This window comes from Pelophylax lessonae, assembly GCF_965119305.1.
Source record: "Pelophylax lessonae genome assembly, chromosome: 3".
NCBI lineage: Eukaryota > Metazoa > Chordata > Amphibia > Anura > Ranidae > Pelophylax > Pelophylax lessonae.
In genome coordinates this window covers 543407516-543431401 of record NC_138770.1, presented here as the reverse complement: position 1 = coordinate 543431401, position 23886 = coordinate 543407516, and the positions used below count along the sequence as shown (strand labels likewise).

Here is a 23886-nt window from a genome sequence, read left to right as displayed (position 1 = left end):
GGGAATGTAACTTGGCAGGGGTATAGTGCCACCTGGTAAGAAGTTTGTAATTGCTCTCAGATACTTTGGAAGATATGGAATAGGATTGTGAGAGTTGTAGGATTCTGTCCTTCTGTTTATTAGTATCAAATTCTGTTTCCCATTTGGTGAGGTAGTCCAGGTATGCATGTCACGGAGGGAGATGACTGCTTTGTAGAACTGTGAAATGTAGTGCAAAGGAGGATCCTTTGGACAAACGAGGGTTACCACAGGGTTTAGGTCTTGCATGTCCCCTGTAGGTTGAGGCAGGGAGTGGACGATTTGCATCAGTTAAGTGTATCTCCATTTGTCCATGAAGGTAGCAGGCCTTGTTCCCAGGAAGGATTGTAGGGGTTTAATTGTATGGATATGGAGTAGGTGATGTAATAGTAAAGGTTCATCTGGGTTACACAATTTGAATCCAGGGTCCATGGAACCAGGAAGGAAAAAGTGGTGGTTTAGGAGTGGCATCAGGGGTGAGTTGAAAGACAATGAATGACGTTTGTGTAACTGGTCCCAGATGTCCAAGGTAGAGAAGGTACGAGGTGAGGTCGTGGGAGCCATGGCTCTTGAAGAGCAGGGTATCTATGGCATAGTTGACAAGTTAGTTCCACTTAGAGTGGGTTTTAGTTGAACCCAAAGATTTGCATTGCCTGCATATTTCCAGTCAGATATTTTGGAGAGAGCAATGGGGTGATAGCATGTCTTGAGATTAGGGAGGGCTAGTCCTCCAGATCTTTTTTGGGATATTAGATTTACAGGCGGTCCCCGGGCTACAAACAAGATAGGGTCTGTAGGTTTGTTCTTAAGTTGAATTTGTTTGCAAGTCGAAACAGGTACGTTTTTTATATGTAGCTCCAGCCCAAATGTTTTTTTTTATGTTTTTTGGATAGCATATGGAAGGGTTAACACCCCTGTAACATTTGTTTTGCTGTCTGTACCCCCCTGTTCAGAAGATTTCCCCTCACTTTCTGTCCCTATGACAATTGGATTTTGAAAATTTTGGATTGTTAAGGAAACAAGGATTGGTGATAAAGATTCAGAGGAGACTCCTTTTTCCCATGAGAACTCTTACAGGAGTAAATTTCCTTTCCTAGGGGTAGATTTCCTCTCACTTTCTGTTGTCTCCCTCCATTTGTAAGAAGGAGTCGTTTGTATGTTAGAGGTTTTTAAGCTGGGGACCGCCTGTATAGGAATTTAATTTGCCTTATATTTTTGTGTTTATTTGAGTTAGGGTCCTTTTACACGGCCGCTCCGCTGCTTAAGTCCGCTGCGGGACTTTTTTTTTTTTTTTTCACGGAGCGGATGACATTTGTGTCATCCGCTCCGTGTGCCCGATGATATGCCCGATGATATGCGGACATAATGTAAGTATATGGCATTGCGGATGTCAGCGGATGACACCGATGACATCCGATTTTCCTTCCTTTCCGTTTTTTACACGGATGAAAAAATAGGGTTCTGTTCCATTCGAAAAAACGGAACAGAACTGAAAGGAGGAAAATCGGATGTCAGCAGATGGTATTCCGCTGACATCCGCAATGCCATTCACTTACATTATGTCCGCAAATAATCCGCAAACGGATGGGATGATTTGCGGACACACGGAGCGGTCGTGTGAAAGGACCCTTAGTGATAATCAGCGGTGATTGAATCAGGAAAATCAGGAATTTACACATTTTTCATTTCACTGAAAAATAGTGTGCATTGGTCTCATCTTCATAAAATTCTGTATTTTAGGAATGCAGGCAGTCTTGATTCATGTATTGTGTGGTTCTCAATAGATTTGACAATTCTACATAATTATATAATTTGGCAAATCATTAAAAATGGATTTTGACAATTATTTGGATTAATTGGATATTCACTTTTCTTCTTGATGCTTAGAAATATATTCTTCTGTCTGTACACACCAAAGGACTACTTTCTTCATTTCATATGTGTTTTAGTTAGAGTTAACCTGTATATTTGCATATTAGCTAACCTATCTTAACAGATGTTTGCCTACTCATTTTTCAGTTTGGATTCATTTCTCCATGGCCTTCATACCTTATTTAAAGGGCATTATCGAATATCTAAAGAAGAAGAATGGGTATTTGCAGATATGGACTTGTTACACACTGTTATTTCTCCAGCAATTCGGATGTCTTTGAAGCTCCACCAAGTATGTGTCCAATCCCACATTTTATTATATTGATGACCACTTTACAAGAACATACATGGGAATATTTAATGGGGCAATGTAAGGAGCTATAGCAATGTCTAAAATGCAGTAACCCATAAAAACCAACACGATTTCATATTTCATCTTTTTATAGTAGTCATAACAATAAAATATGTTTGCTTTTTTTTTCAGGTTAGTGAATGCCTTTTTAAACACTATAAGCATGATGGCAGGGGTGTTATTAGACCCCGGCATCCATGGCAGGTTCCTTCGTTCTTCTGCTGAGCACCTGTAGTGGTCTTTGCAGTAATTGCTGATGCCATTCTAAGTATGACAGACATAGACATTTGTTTAACTGTGGTTGTGGATGGCAGTGGATTTAGTAAGTATATTTGTATTTTCAGATGAAATGCAGTTAGCCTGCTTCAGATCCATATTTACCTACATTTATTGGCTGCAGCCTAGAGGAATACTTATCCTTTTATCCTAGACTGATCAACAAAAATCAACAAAAATCTGTTGAGCGCTCCCATGGCAGGCCTGGGTTTGACCACCCAGGAATCAATATCCCTTCTCCTGATTGGAGGAAAGAGGCAAAACGATGTAGTCAGCCCTTACAAACATTGCTGATCGATGGATTGCCACTGTGCCCTCAAGTGTGTGTGCCAGGCAAAGTGAAAATGGCGTAATAGAAGTCCTATTCATTTTATCACTAGCTGAAGTGCTGGTGCAGGAGCTGGTGATGAAACGCGTAGCAAGGGACTTCTATTACATCATTTCCACTTTGCCTGATAAACAGCAGTACAACAGTACTCTGTGGATTGGTAACATTATACAATTGTTTTGGTTTTGAATCCTGTAAGTGCATAATACACTTTTTATGAGCTGACCAAATAAATAAGCAGTAACCACTATGAAAGATCCCTACTGTTGTTTTGCTATTGTTTGCTTGGTTTAAGTATGCCTCTGGCTGTGCTGGTAATTTAAGTGGTCTTAAAGAAGCATAACACCTATAAGGAAAACTTGGATATGCCACTAATACCTTGGGGGAGTGAAAGTGATCCCAATGGTACTTTTGATACCAGAAAGCACATATTCACTTTATTGTTGGCAAGTCAAATAATATCTGATGAGTGTGTTGTGTTGTGTGGTGGAGAGTTTTGAAATACGTGGAGTCTATTTCTGTTTCTTTTTTGAGTTTGTTCATATGAGAGCCGGTGTTATATAATTTATAGTTAAATCTAACGTTTTGTCTGATGACCAAAAATTTCAAGTTTGGTTGCATTAGCCCAATGCATTCTCTTCTAGCCAATTTTCAGTCTCTCACATGCCTTCTAGCACATTGTCACTATCTTTTGACACTATAAAGCTGCCACTGGTGAGGCACCAGTTCAACAGCCACTGCGGGTTGTAGTTCTTTCAGTTTTCACAGGTCTCTCATAGTTCTCGCATAAGGCAGGCATCACACTTTTGACTTTGACATTGTAATAGTTATGATGACTTTGGCATTATACAGACTTTTTGAATTAAAATATCTACCATGGCAACATAATATTGGAAATTACATTAGGATAGTATGAAACAGGAATCTTTACTGTTACATCATAAAAGTAATTGATAAATCATATACAAAATATACTCACCGGCCACTTTATTAGGTACACCTTGCTAGTACCAGGTTGGACCCCCTTTTGCCTTTAGAACTGCCTTAATTCTTTGTGGCATTGATTCAACAAGGTGTTGGAACATTTCCTCAGAGATTTTGGTCCATATTGACATGATAGCATCACCCAGTTGATGCAGATTTGTTGGCTGCACATCCATGATGCGAGTTTCCCATTCCACCACATCCCAAAGGTGCTCTGTTGGATTGAGATCTGGTGGCTGTGGAAGCCATTGGAATACAGTGACCTCATTTTACTTTTTTAGAAACCAGTGGTGAGATGATTTGAGCTGTATGACATGGTGCAATATCCTGCTGGAAGGAGCCATCAGAACATGGGTACACTGTGTTCATAAAGGGATGGATATGGTCAGCAACAATACTCAGGTAGACGGTGGCATTTAAAGAATGCTCAATTGGTACTAAGGGCCTTAAAGTGTACCAAGAACATATCCCCCACACCATTATTCCACCACCACCAGCCTGAACCATTGATACAAAGCAGGATGGATCCATGCTTTCATGTTTTTTACACCAAATTCTGACCCTGCCATCTGAATATCGCAGCTGAAATCGAGATTCATCAGACCAGGCAATGTCTTTCCATTCTTCTATTGTCCAATTTTGGTGAGCCTGTGCAAATTGTGGCCTCAGTTCCTGTTCTTAGCTGACAGGAGTGGCACCCAGGCTGGTCTTCTTTTGCTGTAGCCCATCTGCTTCAAGGTTCGATGTGTTGTGCATTCAGAGATGGTATTCTGCATACCTTGGTTGTAATGGGTAGTTATTAGAGTTAATGTTGCCTTTCTATCATCTCAAACCAGTGTGCCCATTCTCCTGTGACATCCACATGGCATTTTCGTCCACAAAACTGCCGCTCACTGGATATTTTCTCTTTATTGGACCATTTTCTGTAAACCCTAGAGATGATTGTGCATAGAATCCCAGTACATCAGCAGTTTTTTAAATACTCAGACCAGCCTGTCTGGCACCAACAACCATGCCACGCTCAAACAGCCACTTAAATCCCCATTCTTCCCCATTCTGATGCTCATTTTCAACTTCAACAAGTCATCTTTACCATGTCTAGATGCCTAAATGCATTGAGTTGCTGCCATTTGATTTATACTACCAAGAAATTTACTGGTGTACCTAATAAAATGGTTGGTGGGTGTATATATTCCAATATTTTACCAGTTGTGACACTATAGCATCATATATTGACTCAACTTTTCAATCTAGTTGCCCTATAAACAACTCGGATATACATGCAGCTTGTAGTACACTAGTTAGGAAACGTGTCAAAAATGTTAAAATTTTAGGTTTTTAAGTTTCTTTTAAGAACATTTTTGACATTATCCACAGAGTCAGTTTGCTTGTCCTGAAGAATATGAAGATCATCCTGCACTTTTTGATGCAATTAAGGTATTTGAAGAAAAGGTTGTAATTTGTGATGAAAAAGATCCTGCTTGGAGAGCTGCAGTACTTTCTAACAAAGAAGAGCTTCTCACGCTGAGACACGTTGTTGATGAAGGGAATGATGACTACAGCGTGATTATGCTTCAAAAAAGCTACCTTAGCTTTAAAGTAATAAAGGTAATAGAAGTTGCTCACACTGGTTCTCTCAATGATATGTGTGTTTTTCACTTTATATATAAATATACTATAAATGTGTGTTTTTATTATATATATATATATATATATATATATATATATATATATATATATATAATACACACACACACATATATATATATATATATATATATATATATATATAAATATATATATATATATATATATATATATATATATATATTCTGACAATATGCTTCCATTTATATGTCTGTGGATTATTAGTCCCTATGAAAGATATTATGCATTTCAAACTGCATAGTAGTTTCCATGTTTTACACACTGTAATGGCTTTGAAGCTAGCAAAACTCTTTCAGTATGGATAAAGCCCAAGTGGGGTTGCTTTGTGCAAATAGCAAGAGTCCACACAGCAGGTCAGTGCTTCAAATTGGCTGCAATCAGCTTTATTGTGCACCCAATCTTAAAAAAAGCACAAAGTAGTTCCAGCATTCAAAAACTTAGGGGGCCTGTTCATAGTAATAAAGTATAACAAGTACAATATATCCTAAGCTGTCTGTGTTTCTCATTACATATCAAAATCCCCTTTCAATCAGGGAACTAGGTCTGGTTTTCAAATATGAAAAAATAAAGTAAAAAATAAAGTTATTCAGCATTTTGTATTGTTCTGAAAGCTTTATTTAACAGACTCGGAGCAGTGTAAAAAAAAAAAAAAAAAAACTGCAGCTCATAGTATACATATGTTGATACATATAGTCCATAATGATGTGTGAATTCTGTGTCAGGGCGGACCCTATGTTAAATATTTATTTGTACAAATATTGTGTATACAAAGTAAAAAGTTAAGAAATCCAATAAAAAATTACTCCAAACCTTTCTAATTTCATGCATTACTTACATACCGGTATACCTGTTTTTTGTTGTTAACTGCTTCAGCGTCCACATCTGTACACTATTATGGACCAGAGCAATTTTTACAATTCTGCTACAGGCCTGTTTTTATAGCTTTGTGATTTCTTAAGGTAGAAAAGTAATACATATATTTTTATTTCAGTCAGGGGTAAAAAAAATCACGTAGATACAAAGTATACATTTACAGTATCTCACAAAAGTTAGTACACCCCTCACATTTTTGTAAACATTTTATTATATCTTTTCATGTGACAACACTGAAGAAATGACACTTTGCTACAATGTAAAGTAGTGAGTGTACAGCTTGTATAACAGTATCAATTTTCTGTCCCCTCAAAATAATTCAACACACAGCCATTAATGTCTAAACCACTGGCAACAAAAGTGAGTATGTGAGTGAGTACAATGTGAGTCTATGCCACGTGTAAGAAATAACTAGTTAATATGACAATTTTGTGGAAAAATGAAATAATTCTTCATTACCCAAACTATTGTGGGCAAAACATTGCAACTTAAAAAAACTCTCTATGCCTCTTACTAAATACTTTGGACTGTCATCTTTACAAAAAGGGGTCATTTGGGGGGTATTTGTACTGTCCTGACATTTTAGGGCCTCAAGAAATGAGATAGGTAGTCAGTAAATGAGAATTGATCAATCTTTAATGATACGTAGCCAAGCTTGTAGACTCTATAACTTTCACACAAACCTATTATTATATACTTATCAGGATTTTTCTTTTACCAAAGACATGTAGCAGAATACATTCTGGCTGAAATGTATGACAAAATTTGATATTATTAGATTTCTTTTAAAACAGAAAGTAGAAAATGTTTTTTTTTTTTTCTAAATTTTTGCTCTTTTTTTTTGCTTATATTGTAAAAAATAAAAAAACTCAGTGGTGAATAAATACTGCCAAAAGAAAGCTCTATTTGTGTGAACAAAATGAATAAAATATCATTTGGGTACAGTGTAGCATGTCTGAGTAATTGTCATTCAAAGTGTGAGAGCACTGAAAGCTAAAAATTGGTCTGTAAGGAAGGGGGTGAAAGTGCCCAGTTTTGAGGACATGGATTACTGGAACCATGTCCTGTGGTCTGATGAGACCAAGATAAACTCTTTTGGTTCAGATGGTGTCAAGCGTGTGCGGCAGCAACCAGGTGAGGAGTACAAAGACAAGTTTGTCTTGCCCACAGTCAAGCCTGGTGGTGGGAGTGTCATTATCGGGGGCTGCATGAGTGCTTCCGGCACTGGGGAGCTACACTTCCTTGAGGGAACCATGAATGCCGACATGTATAGTGACATACTGAAGCAGAGCATAACCCCCTCCCTTTGGAGACTGGGCCGCAGGGCAGTATTCCAACATGATGACGACCCCAGACACACCTCCAAGACGACCACTGCCTTGCTAAAGAAGCTGAGGGTAAAGGTGATGGACTGGCCAAGCATGTCTCCAGACCTAAACCCTATTGAGCATCTGTGGGGCATCCTCAAATGAAAGGTGGAAGAACGCAAAGTTTCTAACATCCACCAGCTCCATGATGTCGTCATGGAGGAGTGGAAGAGGACTCCAGTGGCAACCTGTGAAGCTCTGATGAATCCATGCACAGGAGGGTTATGGCAGTGCTGGAAAATAATGGTGGCCACACAAAATATTGACACTTTGGGTCCAATTTGTACATTTTCCCCTAGGGGTGTACTCACTTTTGTTGCCAGCGGTTTAGACATTAATGGCTGTGTGTTGAGTTATATTGAGGGGACAGCAAATGTATACTGTTATACAAGCTGTACACTCACTACTTTACATTGTAGCAAAGTGTCATATATATGAAATAAAGCTTTGTGCTTTTTCAAAATGAGGGCTGATCAGGCTAAAGTAATGGTTAATAACTTTTTTTTTTTTTACTTGCCAGGTTGCTTTAACCACTTCTGGACCAGAAGGATTTGCCCCCTAATGACCAGGCCATTTTTTTGCGATTCGGCATTGCGTTACTTTAACGGAAAATTGCGCATTGGTTTTCTTTTGGTGGTATTTGATCACCTGTGCGATTTTTATTTTTTGCGCTATAAACAAAAAAAGAGCGACAATTCTGGAAATTAAAAAAAAAAACAATATTTTTCACATTCTGCTATATAACATTCCCCAAAAAAATGTAAAAATCGAAATTTTTCATCCTTTTAGGCCAATTTCTATTCTGCTACATATTTTTTTTTTATTGCTTTGTGCAAAAGTTAGCAAGTCTACAAACTACGGGAAAGATTTATGTCATTTTTATTTATTTATTTTTTTCTAGTAATGGCGGCGATCTGCGATTTTTAGGGGGACTGCGACATTGCGGCAGACAGATTGGACCCCTAACTCACTTTTTTACACTTTTGTGGGGACCAGCTACATTACTACAGTAATCAGTGCTAAAAATATGTTACTGTAATAATGACATTGGCAGGGAAGGGGTTAACCTAGTGGGTGATCAAAGGGTTAAATATGAGCCTTGGGGAGTGTTTACTAACTGTATGGGGAGGGGCTTGTGAAATGACCATAGAGACCTTTGGTCCTATATAGAAGGATCACAGGCGCTCTGTGATCATTTCAGAGAGAAGAACGGTAGGCTGTGTTTACAACAGCTGACTGTCCTCTTTCAGTGGGGAGCTATCGCGGTTGCCCAGCAGCAATCGCGGCCGCCGGCCCCATGCATCGGCATCCTCGCTGCCTAGTGGGGGCAGGAGCACGCTGTCGGCGGCGCACGCTTGCCCCCCCCCCAGCACCAATTGCGCAACCTGATATAGGGCTATGTCGGATCGCGCAGGAGGGCAAACCTGCAGCAGTAAATGTGCGGCGGGGGGTCCGGAACCTGTTAAAGAAGAATTCGGGGCTATCACTAACTAATCTTAAAACTGCCCCCACCCTCCTCCTAAAGCCTGGCACACATAGTAAGCCCATTGGGCTAAACGAAAAAAAAACAGCAGTTTACGAGGGTGTCTCTGTATGTACTAACAATTCAATGAAAGTACAGTGATCTCCCTGCCTTGCTATTATGTTTTTATAGGGGGACTGCCCCCTCCCTCTCCCGCCAGAACACACAGATGGTTTTCCAGCATTCTCATTCGATAGAAGCGGGTGGTGAAATCGGCTTCTGTCAAACAAGGACCTGTACATACATGCAGAATGTTGGCTGGTATCTACTGTACCAGCTGATATTTGGCCCGTGTGTGCAGGGCTTAACACCTATACTAACTAACCTGTAGATGTAGAAGAAACATGCTTATACTTACCTATTTTCTGGCTGCTCCAGTAGCAGCTTCAGGGAAGAGGAGGGAGAGCCAACAACAGATGGCCAATGGTAAGCTTATGGATGATGTCACATCACTGCTCAGGCATTTAAGCCTTTGACAGAGCAATCATCCCTGGAGCCAGCACTGGGTGATAGGGAGGAGATCATGTGACCGGACTGGAGTGGCCTGAAAATCGGTAAGTATATGCATTTTTCTTCTACAGGTTAGTTAATATAGGTTATAGAAGGAGGGTGGAAGCAGTTTTAGGACTAGTAATTAGGATGTATAGGCTGAAAAAGACCTGGTGAGAATGTTATTGGCTTAATACAATCTCAGGTGTATGAAAACAAAAGCTCTTCATAATCTTACAGTATGCTTTATTCAGAAAGAAGCCTTTTTCCCTACCAGTATGCTGCTATGTGGAGGCAAAAGTATGTTTGTAGTGGTCTGAGTCTTTGCTGATTGCATGCCATAGGTCTGACCCAACAGTAGTAAATATATTTTACAATGCATATTCAATTGACGATAATAAACATTTATTAATAGTAATATTTCTGTGTTTTGAATTCTAATCATCGCATTTTCATTTTAGGTCAACAAGGAATGTGTTCGAGGGCTTTGGGCTGGACAACAACAGGAACTAATTTTTCTTAGGAACCGTGACCATGAACGAGGCAGCATTCAGAATAACAAGCACGTGTTGAGAAATCTAATTAACTCATCCTGTGATCAGCCTCTGGGTTACCCTATATATGTTTCCCCTATAACTATTTCTTACCTGGGAATGCATGAGCAACTCAATACTTTATTGGCTGGACCAGTTGATGTTGGCCATATTACAACATTGTTTCAAACAAAATGGCGTGTGTAAGTAATACATGATATGCATTTTTGCATATAATTTTGTGAGTCTTGGATCATTTCACCGCATTCAATAAGCTTTAGGGCAAACTCTCCTGCAAAGTGCAATTTCCCTTGCAATCAACCCCATTGTTTTCTCCTGTTGCCTGGAATAGCTCTTTAATTTATGTGTATCTTCAGTAACCTGGCATGTATTCATCATATTAGCCTCCTGTGTGGAAATATTCTATGTATATTTATGAGTAATTTATAATATTAGTTTACTTGTAGAAAGGGTTCAAAATTTTATGACGGCAGTTCACCTAACATATCCTAATATCTAGTTGTATTTTGAACTCAACATAATTTCCGTCAAACTCCATGAATGTACTTCTTTATTCAGACCTGAACACGTGAGGAACACTTATGAAAGACTTAGCTAAAGACCATCTCCATAATATTTTTGTTTTTAATTCTTCTTATACATATTTTAAATCAAGTGGCATTCTGGCTGGTCAAGAGACAATCTGGGGTCCTTCGTCTTTTTAGCTAGTGTTGGCATTGGTCTTCAACTGCAGAGAGCAGTTGTCAGGGTTTACCTGATCCGAGGCCGAGGTGCTGAGAGGGCTCCCCTTGCGGCTCAGTGCGGCGCACCCCTGGAGATGGTACAGAGGGTGTGGTGCCCCAAGTGGCACGGGTTACCAGCACAGGCAGGTAGGTAGAACCAGGAGCAATCTGAGAGCGAACTGGAACAGGCTGGAATCACAGCAGGGTATAAGTCTTTCAAGGGCTCTGAAGCAGCCGGGCTACCTTGTGCCGAGGAATAGTCTCTAGTAGCGGAGACAGGTACTGGCCGAGGTCTGGGACTGGAGCAGGCAGCGGGAACCGTGGTACAAGCCGAGGTCATGCACAGGAGACAACCAGAATAGCCGAGGTCTTGAAGCAAGCTGGGGTAATACACGGTAGGTAACGGAAGCAAGGTCAGTGGGAGAAGCCAAGGGTCAAACCAGGAGCAGGAGATCAAACGGAATCAGGAACAAGCCGAGGTCACAACAGGAAATCTAAACAGGAAACAGGAAGCACGGGAACACAGGAAGCTGAGAGATAATCCAGCAATGAATCTGATCCTATGGCATCCTTTTATAGGCCATTTCCCTGACAGGCCAGCAGAGGGCTATGTCAGTTGAGTCAGGAATGTCCATTGCTATTACTGGCAATGTTGCCAGTTCTCCTACGGCCATTTCCCTGACAGCAGTTTTAACTCTCTCTGCAGTATTGTAGTGAGTAGCCAGGCTGGTGTGGTGATGCACCCCCAGAGCTTGCATCCATGACAGCTTGGGTTCAAAGGAAATGGGTAAAATTAAGCTGACCGTCATTCAGTACAGAAGAGGACTGGCATACAGGAGACAATGCCAGAGAGAGGGTAAGCATTACATCAAAATCTGCAATTTTTTTTTATTGTTGAACCTTCTGGACAATTTATTATGATAATATATTTTAAAAAATGGAAGTTCTACTTTTTATAGTTGAGGTGTCCATAAATAATCAATTATATTTATATATTAGTGATTCTGGGCTGACATCATTTGCCTGCTTTTAAAAGCATGCATAAAAGATGACGCTTTCTTTTTTGTCCTTTTGAATAACAAGATTGGAGTGTTTATCATGGTAATATGAATCTTTTATTCGTTTTACCATGACAACCAAAAGAGATATCGTTTTAAAATGATCAATTACATTTTACTGAACAGTATGTTAAAGTGGGACCCATGAATGATACTGCGAAGGGCAAAATTAATTGCTCTCCTCTCCTCTTATGTCCTTTCTCCTCTAAATAACTTTACAATGGCATGGAGGGATTTAGCTAATGCTTCTGAAATTGAAATATTTAGCATATGAAACTCAACAGAGGGGATGGATACATGCCTAGGTTAATAATATTAGATCTGGTCACAAAAGTAAAATATAGTATATCCATGTTTCTAAATTCAAGATTAGTTTAGATGTTAGAGCTTTACAATAAACAGAAAATATTGATATAATATTAGAGGTAATGTGGATTTTAAGTATCTTAAGTAGAATTTTGGTCAAATCTGTTTTTTCTAATTTTTGGTACTGTGTATAGGGTTTAGAAACGCTGGTGTTTATCATTGCTGGTATCTTTGTTGGGGAAATTTACTTACACTGACTATCCTGACAACCAATAATAGATAGTGAAGGGAAATTTATAATTTTACACTTGTCACATATCTTCTGTTGTGTTCTCCGGAAAAGTGAGAGGCAATCTCCCTAAAGGAGTCACAGCAAGTTTAATCTGCAGAGGTTTACAACTTTTTATTTTCTCTCCATAACGGCTGCCTGTTACTGTGAAAAGTTCATGCTTAGTATTTTTCATTTACTTATGTTAATTTAGACAAATGGCAAAAACTGTTTAAGCTCTTCTTTTAGTAAAGGTGAAGTTGAGAAAGATGCTTCTACATGTCTTTTGCTGTATTTCCTACAATAGCTTAAGCTTTTTATAAAGGAAATGTACCGTAATTTCTTCTATAAATGTACAAGAGTGAAGGGGTGAGAGGACAACCACAAAAAAATCATGCTTGACTGCTTGATTTATCCTCTCAACATGGAAGAGCCAGTGAGAACACCTATACTAGAATTCATCCACCCTGTTCTGAGTAATAAAATAATTGATGTATATAAAATATTTTAATTTTTTTAACCATTTATTGGAGAAGAGGGTAGGCTAGAAAAAGAGGCATGGCTGTTTGTAATAAACCTTTTTAAATATGCATTATCCATGCAATGCCCAATTTCAATTACATGTTTGTGCTAGCTGGATGCCTAATACACTTACAGCACATGGGCTATGCAGTACTCATCAAATTAGGTATGTACTCAGTTTAGTGCAATTTACATTTCAGACAATTTCACACATGCTACCGCACTGCACCTGGTGTGAAAAAGCCCTACAATGTAGTTTGTAAGTCATATTTAACCACTTTACCACTAGAGGATTTTGCTGTCTTACGTCTGGGCCACTTTTTGCGATTCGGCGCTGTGCGAATTTAACTGACAATTACGCGGTCGTGCGACGCCATACCCAAACGAAATTTACGTCCTTTTTTTCCCATAAACAGAGCTTTCTTTTGGTGGTATTTGATCACCTATGCGATTTTTACTTTTTGCGCTATAAACAAAAAAAGAGCGTAAATTTTGAAAAAACAACAATATTTTTCACATTTTTTTATATGAAATTCCCCCCAAAAAAATCTAAAAATCAGATTTTTTAAACATTTTTGGCCAATTTGTTTTCTGCTACCTATGTTTGGTAGAAAAAATTCACAATAAGTTTATTTTGATTGGTTTGAGCAAAAGTTATTGCGTTTACTAACAAAGGGAAAGATTTCTGTCATTTTTGATGTTTTTTTTTTAACGCGTAATAGCGGCGATCTGCGATTTTTTTTTTTGCGGGACTGCGACATTGCGGCGGACAGATCGGACCCTTGACTGACATTTTTGACACTTTTGGGGGTACCAGTGACATTACTGCAGTAATCAGTGCTATATATATGCACTGTTACTGTAAAAATTACACTGGCAGGGAAGGGGTTAATTTTATTGGAGAGGGAGGGGTTAATGTATGCCTGGTGCTTACTGACGTGTGTGGGGGGAGGTGACTATGTGACACAAGGACAGATCCAGGGTTCAGCTATGCTGAACCCTGCAATCTGACCCTGCCTGTCACTTGGGAGATCCGCCCGCTTGTGTTTACACAAGCAGGCGGATCTCCACACTAGATCCGCTGCTGCTCCTCCTCTGGCCCGACTCGATCGCCGCTGCTCCTCCCCTGGCCCGACTCCCGCTGTGACTGAATACAGCGGGAGCAAGCCTCCGGCGGCGCGCGCGCGCCGCAGAGAAAGGGGAATGCCTGACGACGTAGATCTACGTCGTCAGACGATAAGGAGCCACTTTGCCGCAGTACTATTACCGTACGCAGACGGCAAGTGGTTAAGCACTCTGTAGGTTGCAAACCCCCCTCAACCTCCCTCCTAACCACCCCCCCTAGCAAAAATTCCCCCCCCCCACCAAATTTACCCCACCTCACACAAACCCTCCTATCACAAATCCCACTCCAGCACAAACAGCCTCTCCTAAATACCCCCCCCACCACAAATATCCGTCCCAACACAAAACATCCCATCCCACCACATTTCTTTCATCACTAGAGAGAGCAGCAGTGAGTAGAAGAGAGCCTGGAGGATGTGCAGGCTGTGCTCTCTTTCATCTCTCCTCCCCCCTCCCCTCCTTTCTGTATGCAGCAGATAACACAGAACTCTCAGATCAGTTTGATTACTGCTCCCACCCAAATGAGCAGCCTGGAGAGGAGATAGGTGGAGGTATTCAAGCCCTGTACAGTCTGATAATGAAAGTGTTCCTCTATTATCTTCTGTGTTTAGCTGGCAAAACTGAAAGCTGTGCAGGCCGTCTGACCTGTCCTTAGCAACCAATGGTGTCAGCAGTTGGTAGTACGCCGGGGGAGGCTTGCACAGCTTTCAGTTTTGCCAGCATGACCTGCCTGTACACAGCTTTATGTCATTTTGTCGTGGCACCCCTGTTAAAAAACATGGAGTAGAGTATGGGCATGTATTTTATGCTGTCTTTGGTCCACTGGGGAGGTTTTTGTCCCAGAGACTAACAAGAAGTGAGGGGAAATAGCTACAAAGTGATGGAAGATCCCCTCGTAGACAATTGTAACTGGAACAAGTATCTCCCCTAGAAGATTTCCTCTCACCTCATGTTCTTGTGACAACTGCAAAATGTTAAATATCCCTTCACTCTCTTTCTTGGTGACAATGGATACCTGGGTAAAATGAAGAAGGTGAATCTTTCTAGCCAAGACATGGACAACAATAAATCTTTCCAGGGCTACTAACATTTTCCTAATCTTTCTAAAACAAAACAAAAAAAAAATATTACACAATAATTTAAAGCGGTTGTTCAGTCATTTTTTCATCTGTCCATCTATTAAATCTCCTGCCCTTGTTGTTTTAACTTTGGATAGTAAAACATTTTTTTTCTGCCAGTATATATCTTATACAGCCCACTTCTTCTTGTCTAGTAATAAGCCTAGGCTAATGACATCATGCACAGCTCTCTCTCTCACTCTCCTGAGAGTTTGCCAGCAAGGCAGGAGGGGTGAGTCATAGGAAAGCCAAGGAGAACTGGATGAGGGTGGAGATAACAGGAGACTGCAGAGATCCATGAGTATTCATAAAGAGTGGAGAAATGTGCAGGCAAGCAGTGGTGCGAGTGTGTCTGTCTGTATATATGTGTGTGTGTGTGTATATACATATATGTATAAGTCTGTCTGTGTAAGTCCAGGAAGTGAACAGCTAGCAGCTTCAGCTGCCCACAGCTAAAATGGGTGCTGCCAGACTTAGTGGAGGGAGATTTCTGCAGCATATTTGGCAAGTACAGAATCACAGTATATATAGAATAATATGCAAATCATTTTTTTTATTACAAATTATGTGAGCAGACTGCTCCTCTTTAATTACTAATAAATTCTGAAACAGGTCAACATTATGTATGTCTAGTTTTGAATATCACTTTTTAAATAAATCATTCAGGAAAATTTAATTTTTTATACACTTTAGCTTTTTATCAACCTTTTTTCTAGCATGAGGAAAGAGAATAGAAGTAATGACAACGTCGGAAATGCTGAAGAGTCTGACTGTGATAGAAGTTTATCCTCAGCAACCAGCTCTTCGGAAAGCAATGCAAGTAAAGGTTTAAGAAACTCTCAGAATGCGTGTAATGAAAATCAAGAGGGTAAATGCTTGGAAATAAAAAATCTGCAACCAATAGGTGAGTCTTTATTTTTAGTGTGTCTTGTTCTTATATGTATCCAATTACAAGAGGTTTTATAATATTACAATAAGCTTGGCTGTTTAAAATTTACCTGTGCTTTACCTATGCAGGCTGCGGAGCGCGTCCGAGCGAGTCAATGAGACTTGCCTGATCACAGATCAGAGTAAGGGGGTGGTCCCGCCCCTTACCACATGACCAGCTGTCAGCCAATGACAGCTGATCATGAGAAATAAACAGCAGCCAGCGATCAGCTGCTTTTTTTATCCTCACACCGTCAGTGTGAGGAGAAAAAAAAATGATCGCCGGCTGCTGTCAGAGGGACAACGGTCCCAAAGAGGAGAGGGAAAATTGTGCCCACCGGTGCCACCTACCAGTGCCCACAAGTGCCCACCAGTGTCACACACCAGAGCCACCTACCAGCGCCACCTACCAGTGCCCACTAGTGCCATCTGTCAGTGCCCACTAGTGCCATCTACCAGTGTCCACCAGCGCCACCAATCAGTGCTCACCAGTGCCACCTATCAGTGCCCCATCATAAGTGTCACCTACCAGTGCCTATCATTGCCCATCAGTGCCACCTACCTGTGCCACCTATTAGTGCCCACCAGTGCTCATGAGTGCTGCCTATTAGTGCCCTTCAGTGCCACCTATCAGTGCTGCCTTATTAGTGCTACCTTATCAGTGTCCACCAGTGTCGCCTATCAGTGCCCACCAGTGCAGCCTATCAGTGCCCAACAGTGCAGCCTATCAGTGCCCATCAGTGCAGCCTATCAGGGCCCATCAGTGCCGCCTCATCAGCGCACATTAATGAAGAAGAAAAATTACCTGTTTGCAAAATTTTATAACAAACTATAAAAACTGTTTGTTATTTTTCAAAATTTTCAGTCTTTTTTTTGTTTGTTCAGCAAAAAAATAAAAACCCCAGTAGTGATTAAATACCACCAAAAGAAAGCTCTATTTGTTTGAAAAAAATGATAAAAATTTCATTTGGGTACAGTGTTGCATTACAGTGCAATTGTCATTCAAAGTGCGACAGCGCTGAAAGCTGAGAATTGGCCTGGGCAGGAGGGGGGTTTAAGTGCCCTGCAGGCAAGTGGTTAAAATGTAAAAAAATGTATAAAATAGAGATTAAAATAAAAAAATAAGTGTCAATAATGTTTAAAATCCAGTAATACACTGTCTCACCTTGCTCTGCAGTTGCTTTCTATTTTTAGGCACTGCCAAGTTTGTAGAGGCCGATATGCTGACAGCCGTAAAGTGGAATTAATCCCGTCTATTCTTTACAGCCAAGGAAGCTGCTTTTGTTTGATCTGCAAGTGCCATGGTTTTGCACATGTGATCAGTTATGACACCAGCCATTTGATGGTTTGAAAGTTTGGTTAAGTACACAAACAAATGTGACAGTTAGCAATCCCGGCATTCCAGGAATGTATTTGTTTATTGAAATAGTTAAATCAATGGGTTAAGTTTTGCTTCTTGATTTACTTCTGCTTAAGCTTAAGGGCTCTAGGCTTCAGCAAAATAGCAGCCTCCGGCAAGAAGAAACTGGAGCAATGCTGGAGGCAATTTACAGCACACACTAATTTTGGTAGCATAATTATTAATGTGGAATGTTCCTTGCTGAAGAACATTATTTTTTATAAAGTTGGTATGGGTAAAGTTTTGCTTTATAGTTTGGGTGTGGCACTGATACCTCTGAAAAATAAAGTGGTTAAATTGAACCCGGGATAATAATATTAATTTAAAAAAAAAAAGGATATACATATACACTCTTAGCTATCATTTAGGCAGTGGAGGGGTGACAGACAATATTCTCTGTCTTGCATTAGTGTAATAGGGAAATTGCCTATGTTCAGCATTAGGCCCCTTTCACACGATCGGACTGATCAGGTCCGCCTGTCCATTTTTCAGGCGGACCTGATCGGGCCACCCATTCTACTCTATGGAGAGGTGGATGTCAGTGGAGATGTGTACGCTGACACCCGTCTGTTATCCAATCCGACAAGATCCACTTAAAACAGACGGATGGTAATACGTTCGTCATCTTACAGCGGGTCGGATCAGATGAAAACGGACATGCTGTCTGTTTTCATCCGATCTCCCCATAGAGGAGAGCGGGACTCTTGACAGGTCCGTCTCTGCACAGTGAGCAGAGACAGACCTGTCATCCGCCTGCTCAGCGGAGATCAACAGAGCAAAACCCGCTAAGCTAGCAGAGTCCGCCGAGCGGATCCGCCCCGTGTGAAAGGGGCCTTAGCGCTAAATGTATGAACTTTGTTTTGGAGTATTTACCCTTACCTACTGAGTCCTTGCCCAGTCCAAACTGCTGATTGGACCATTTGTAATACATATATTTATAAATAGTGACCTTCACCTCATCTGCATTTTGTAATTACCTAATATATATAACATTTGGTAGCGTTTAACATTTTTTTTTACATCTGTCATCTCAGTGTATGCCTGATTTCTATAGTAAAAGACCCAAAAAGGAAAATTTAGATCCTTCCATATCATTTTTTGCCGTTAAAAAAAAAAAAAAGAAAAAGTCCTGCAGACCAGTGACTGAAACCCAGTGAATAAAACTAGCGAATTGTACCATTTTTATAATACTAAACTGAAGGGTTGTACAGTTTTCATACTCTTAATTATTAATACTAAAAAACAACCATGCTATGTGTACCTAAGCATACAAATTTTTCCTGTTGCTGCTATTCATTTTGTAATTCTTATTATGTGCGATAAACCACAGCGCAAAACAGTAATGTGTTCATCAATCAATACCAGTGCAAACAAATTTGCTAAAAATAGATAGTTCAATGAAAATCGATTTATGAATTGATTTTCATGGGGCTATTTATTTTTAGCATATATACAGTATCTCACAAAAGTGAATACACCCCCCACATTTTTGTAAATATTTTATTATATCTTTTTATGTGACAACACTGAAGAAATGACACTTTGCTACAATGTAAAGTAGTGAGTGTACAGCTTGCATAACAGTCGACCAAAGAAGTTCAGTGCACGTGCTCAGCGTCATATCCAGAGGTTGTCTTTGGGAAATAGGCGTATGAGTGCTGCCAACATTACTGCAGAGGTTAAAGGGGTGGGGGGTCAGTCTGTCAGTGCTAAGACCATACGCCGCACACTGCATCAAATGTGTCTACATGGCTGTCGTCCCAGAAGGAAGCCTCTTCTAAAGGTGATGCACAAGAAAGCCAGCAAACAGTTTGCTGAAGACAAGCAGACTAAGGACATGAATTACTGGAACCATGTCCCGTGGTCTCATGAGACCAAGATAAACCTATTTTGGTTCCGATAGTGTCAAGCGTGTGTGGCGGCAACCAGGTGAGGAGTACAAAGACAAGTGTTTCTTGCCTACAGTCAAGCATGGTGGTGGGAGTGTCATAGTCTGGGGCTACATGAGTGCTGCCGCCACTGGGGAGCTACAGTTCATTGAGGGTACCATGAATGCCAACATGTACTGTGACATACTGAAGCAGAGCATGATCCCCTCTCTTCAGAGATTAGGCGCAGGGCAGTATTCCAACATGATAATAACTCAAACACACCTCCAAGACAGCCACTGCCTTGCTAAAGAAGCTGAGGGTAAAGTTGATGGACTGGCCAAGCATGTCTCCAGACCTAAACCCTATTGAGCATTTGTGGGACATCCTCAAACGGAAGGTGGAAGAGCGCAAGGTCTCTAACCTCCACCAACTAGCATGGTATTGTTCACATTACTGAAACACACGTGAAGCCAGCTTAAGAGATAACTTGAGAAAAAAATCTAACTAAAGAGGTTAATACAAGATATAGGTAAGGAATGGATAATGTAAGCAACAATTAATATCCATGTGTTTATCAATTGTCCAAGATAGAGTAAGTATACCTGGTGTTGGAAAAAAGACTTTATCACTTCATATGTAATAAATATTTTTATATTTTAAACAAAAAGAATGAAAATAAAAAAATCACAACTGATGGATAAATCTGGCTGGTTGGTGGATATTCAAACCTGCAAGATCTGGTAGATCTGGTAAATTACAGATTTTAAAGGATTTGCTTGTTTCTACTTAACGTGATTGTAAACGATCACCTTGTAAAATAACCCATTCAGTTTAAAATAGAAATAAAAGGCAGAACACTTGTGTATAGATATACAGTAATAACAGGTTATAACTACCTTTTTTACCTTTTTAATAAGTTATCACATTCCCTCTGTTCCTAGCTGCATAATAGCTAGGGGAGGAGAAACAGCAGGACACTGGTCTTCCCAATGAAAGGGGGGGGGGTGTCAGGACAAGTTTGATCATTGGAGGAGAGCACACTGAGTTCCCAGCATAGCGAGAGAACTGACCACGCTGTGTTCTCCTGCTTCGTGTGGTCAGTTTTTAAAAAGGAAAGCAGAGGGACTGGCAGGAACACCAGTGATTTCACACATAGGAAGCAATACAAAGAGAACAGGATACTTTTTCATACAAGTACATGGAACAGCAGGCATATATCAGGAATATAACAAGTTGGGTTAACATATTCTTTATTATAAATGGAAAAGCTGTTGAAATGTTTAGGCAATGGCATTACAGTCCTTCAAAGCTATGTTCTATTTATAACTATGGAGTGTTTTATATGCTGTAGCTTGTCTACAAACCACTGCTTCACACATATGGGGGTTGGGAACCAGTACATAATCGCATCGGTTCCCTACCTGCAGATAAAACCTTCTGCTTTTTAGCAGATGTGCAGGGTGTCATTAATTCTTACATAGTTCATCTGGTTGAAAAAAGACACAAGTCCATCAAGTCGAACCAATAAAAGGGGGGGGGAGTTATACAATCCTATGGCCACAGTTGATCTAGAGAACGGCAAAAAAACCATTAAAGCAACATCTAATTTGCTCCATCAGGGGAAAAAATTCCTTCCTAATCCCCCAAGAGGTAATTTGATATTCCCTGGATCAACTTTACCTACAGATGTTAGGATCCAGGTATAATATGTTTATCTAGGAAGGAATCCAGGCCTTTTTAAGCAATCTACTGAGCTGGCCAGAACCAAATCTTGAGGGAGTCTATTCCAGCTCTCACTGTAAAAACGGAAAATTTATATCAAATACTTACCGTAATTTTCCTTTCCTGATGGACTCCATGGCAGCATACGTATCGGGTTTGGCCCCGCCTCCAAACCTACCCATAGGACCTCACTCCCATAAATCTTTGCTCCTGTTCAGCACACGTGTTCTGTAACTATCCTCCACAGAAATCCGGGAGGGAACTCCTGCTGCCATGGAGTCCATCAGGAAAGGAAAATTACGGTAAGTATTTGATATAAATTTTCCGTTTTCCTGACAGACTCCATGGCAGCATACGTATCGGGAAATAACTCGCCGTACACACAGGGTGGGCAGGTGCTGAACAGAAAAGTTTTAATGCATTTTGTCAAACAGACAGGACTTGCAAACCAAAATTCACAGAAGAAAGAGCCGCTGGCTCAACACAGTAATGGGATAAGAAAGTGTTAATAGAGGACCACGATGCTGCTCTGCAAATGACTTCAGGAGCCACATGTCTGGATACTGCCCAGGAGGTAGAGATGCTCCGCGTCGAATGAGCTGTAACTACTGCTGGAGGGGTCAAGCCCTTAGCCCTATAAGCCCACTGGATGGTCTGGATGATCCAAGAGGAAATGGATCTCGTCGAGGCTCTTGAACCTTTGTTTTTTCCATAAAAGGTAACGAAAAGATGTTCTGATTTTCTGAAAGAGGAAGTGGCATTTAAATATCTCTTAATACACTCTCCAACATCCAGCGGATGAACCGAAGATTCTTCCTCTTCCTGTCTAAAGGTTGGTAATACTGTTTCTATGTTTTCATGGAAAACAGAGGTCCTTTTTGGTCTCGCATCCAGCATGGGGATGAGCACCACTCTGTCAGGAAAAAAGGTTAAGAAAGGCTCTTGTGTCCCAAAGGACCCAATTTCCGACACTCTTTTTGCTGAGGTTATAGCCACCAGAAACACTGTTATCAGTGTAAGCTCTCTTATGGTCAAAGAATCAAACATGTCTTGAATTTGACTCGCCAGGAAATCCAGAACTAGTGGCAGATCCCACTTGGGAAACCTGGGTTTTCTCTGAGGTCTGATTCTCACTGCCCCTTGGAAGAACTGACGAATTAGGGCATGAGTGGCCCAGGAGATCCCTGTAAAAGCAGAAATAGCCGAGACCTGGACTCTGAGCGAACTCACTGATAGAGGCAAATCCAGTCCTGATTGGAGAAAACTCAATACATCCTGGATCTTAATTGAAGATTGAGGATCAGGCCTTGTATTCAGTTGTGCAGAAAATTTTTCCCAGATTCTCTGATACACCCTGTTCGTTGAGCTTCTTCTAGCACTAAGTAGTGTCGAGATTGCCGTTTCTGGACAGCCTAAAGCCTGTAACCTCCTCCTCTCAACATCCAGACCTTGAGATGTAAACGGTCTGGGCATGGATGGAGTACAGACCCCTGGGACAATAGGTCCGGTCTGAAGGGTAGCGGGATTGGATCTTGGACACTGAGTAGCGTCAGAAGGGGAAACCATGGCCTGTTCGGCCAGAAGGGAATCACCGCCACTACCTCCACTGGCTCCGACCTGAGTCTCCGAAGGAACTGCAACACAATCGGAATTGGTGGGAAGGCGTATGCCCTGTGGAATCTCCACTGATCCGAGAGTGCATCTATCCCTGATGCTTGTGGATCTCTGAATCTTGAGTAGTACTTCGGCAGTTTGTGATTGCAGGGGGAGGCGAAGAGATCTACCTCTGGAGAAAACCCCAATGTTAGGATCCAATCGAACGTTTCCTTGTGAAGGGACCACTCGTTGTTGTCCAGATCCACTCTGGACAAGAAGTCTGCTTTGACATTCTGGACTCCTGGAACATAAACTGCTGAAAGATTCGAGAGATTTTTCTGTGCCCAGGACATAATCGGCTCCACTTCCCTCAATAGGGACCAGCTGCGTGTACCCCCTTGTTTCCTGATGTATGCCACTGCTGAGGTGTTGTCCAGGCGTAGCATGACAGGTTGGTCTTTTGTCAGGTGAGCAAATGCTCGAAGAGCTTGGAACGCTGCTCGGAGTTCTAGTATGTTGGATACTATTCCTCGAGTGGAAAACTCCCACCTGCCCTGTGCCACCTCCGACAGACAGTGGGCACCCCAGCCTATGTTGCTGGCGTCCGAGGTAACCACTACCCACGGAGCTGGTTTCAGAGAGTGGCAGTTCAGCAGGTGGTCTCTGCATAGCCACCAAGGAAGACTCGCTCTCATTGAAGGGGTTAGGAAGATGCGTTGATCCAGATGCCACGTATCCCATTGCTGAAGGAATCCCTTCTGAAAGGGTCTCATCCTCCACAGGGCCCACTTCACCATGGGGACTACTGCGACCATAGTCCCGATCACTTTCAGACATTGACGTGCCTGAAGATGAGAGGATGAGAGGGCAAAGCGAATCCTGTCTCGGAGAGTCCCTATCTTTTCCTCTGGAAGAGAGATAGTCGCCTTCTCTGTGTCGAACAGAGCGC

At 41.1% G+C, this 23886-nt stretch overlaps 1 protein-coding gene across 1 annotated transcript in view; it reads left to right on the top strand.

The window, feature by feature from the left end:
* Nucleotides 1-23886, top strand: part of LOC309551844 (pecanex-like protein 2) — a 256799-nt gene that overhangs the window by 217067 nt on the left and 15846 nt on the right. Inside the window, exons 29-32 of the mRNA XM_082252546.1 lie at nucleotides 2038-2182; nucleotides 5208-5438; nucleotides 10211-10485; nucleotides 16139-16326. Of these exons, the coding sequence (XP_082108672.1) occupies nucleotides 2038-2182; nucleotides 5208-5438; nucleotides 10211-10485; nucleotides 16139-16326 (839 nt within the window). The remainder of the gene's footprint in view (nucleotides 1-2037; nucleotides 2183-5207; nucleotides 5439-10210; nucleotides 10486-16138; nucleotides 16327-23886) is intronic.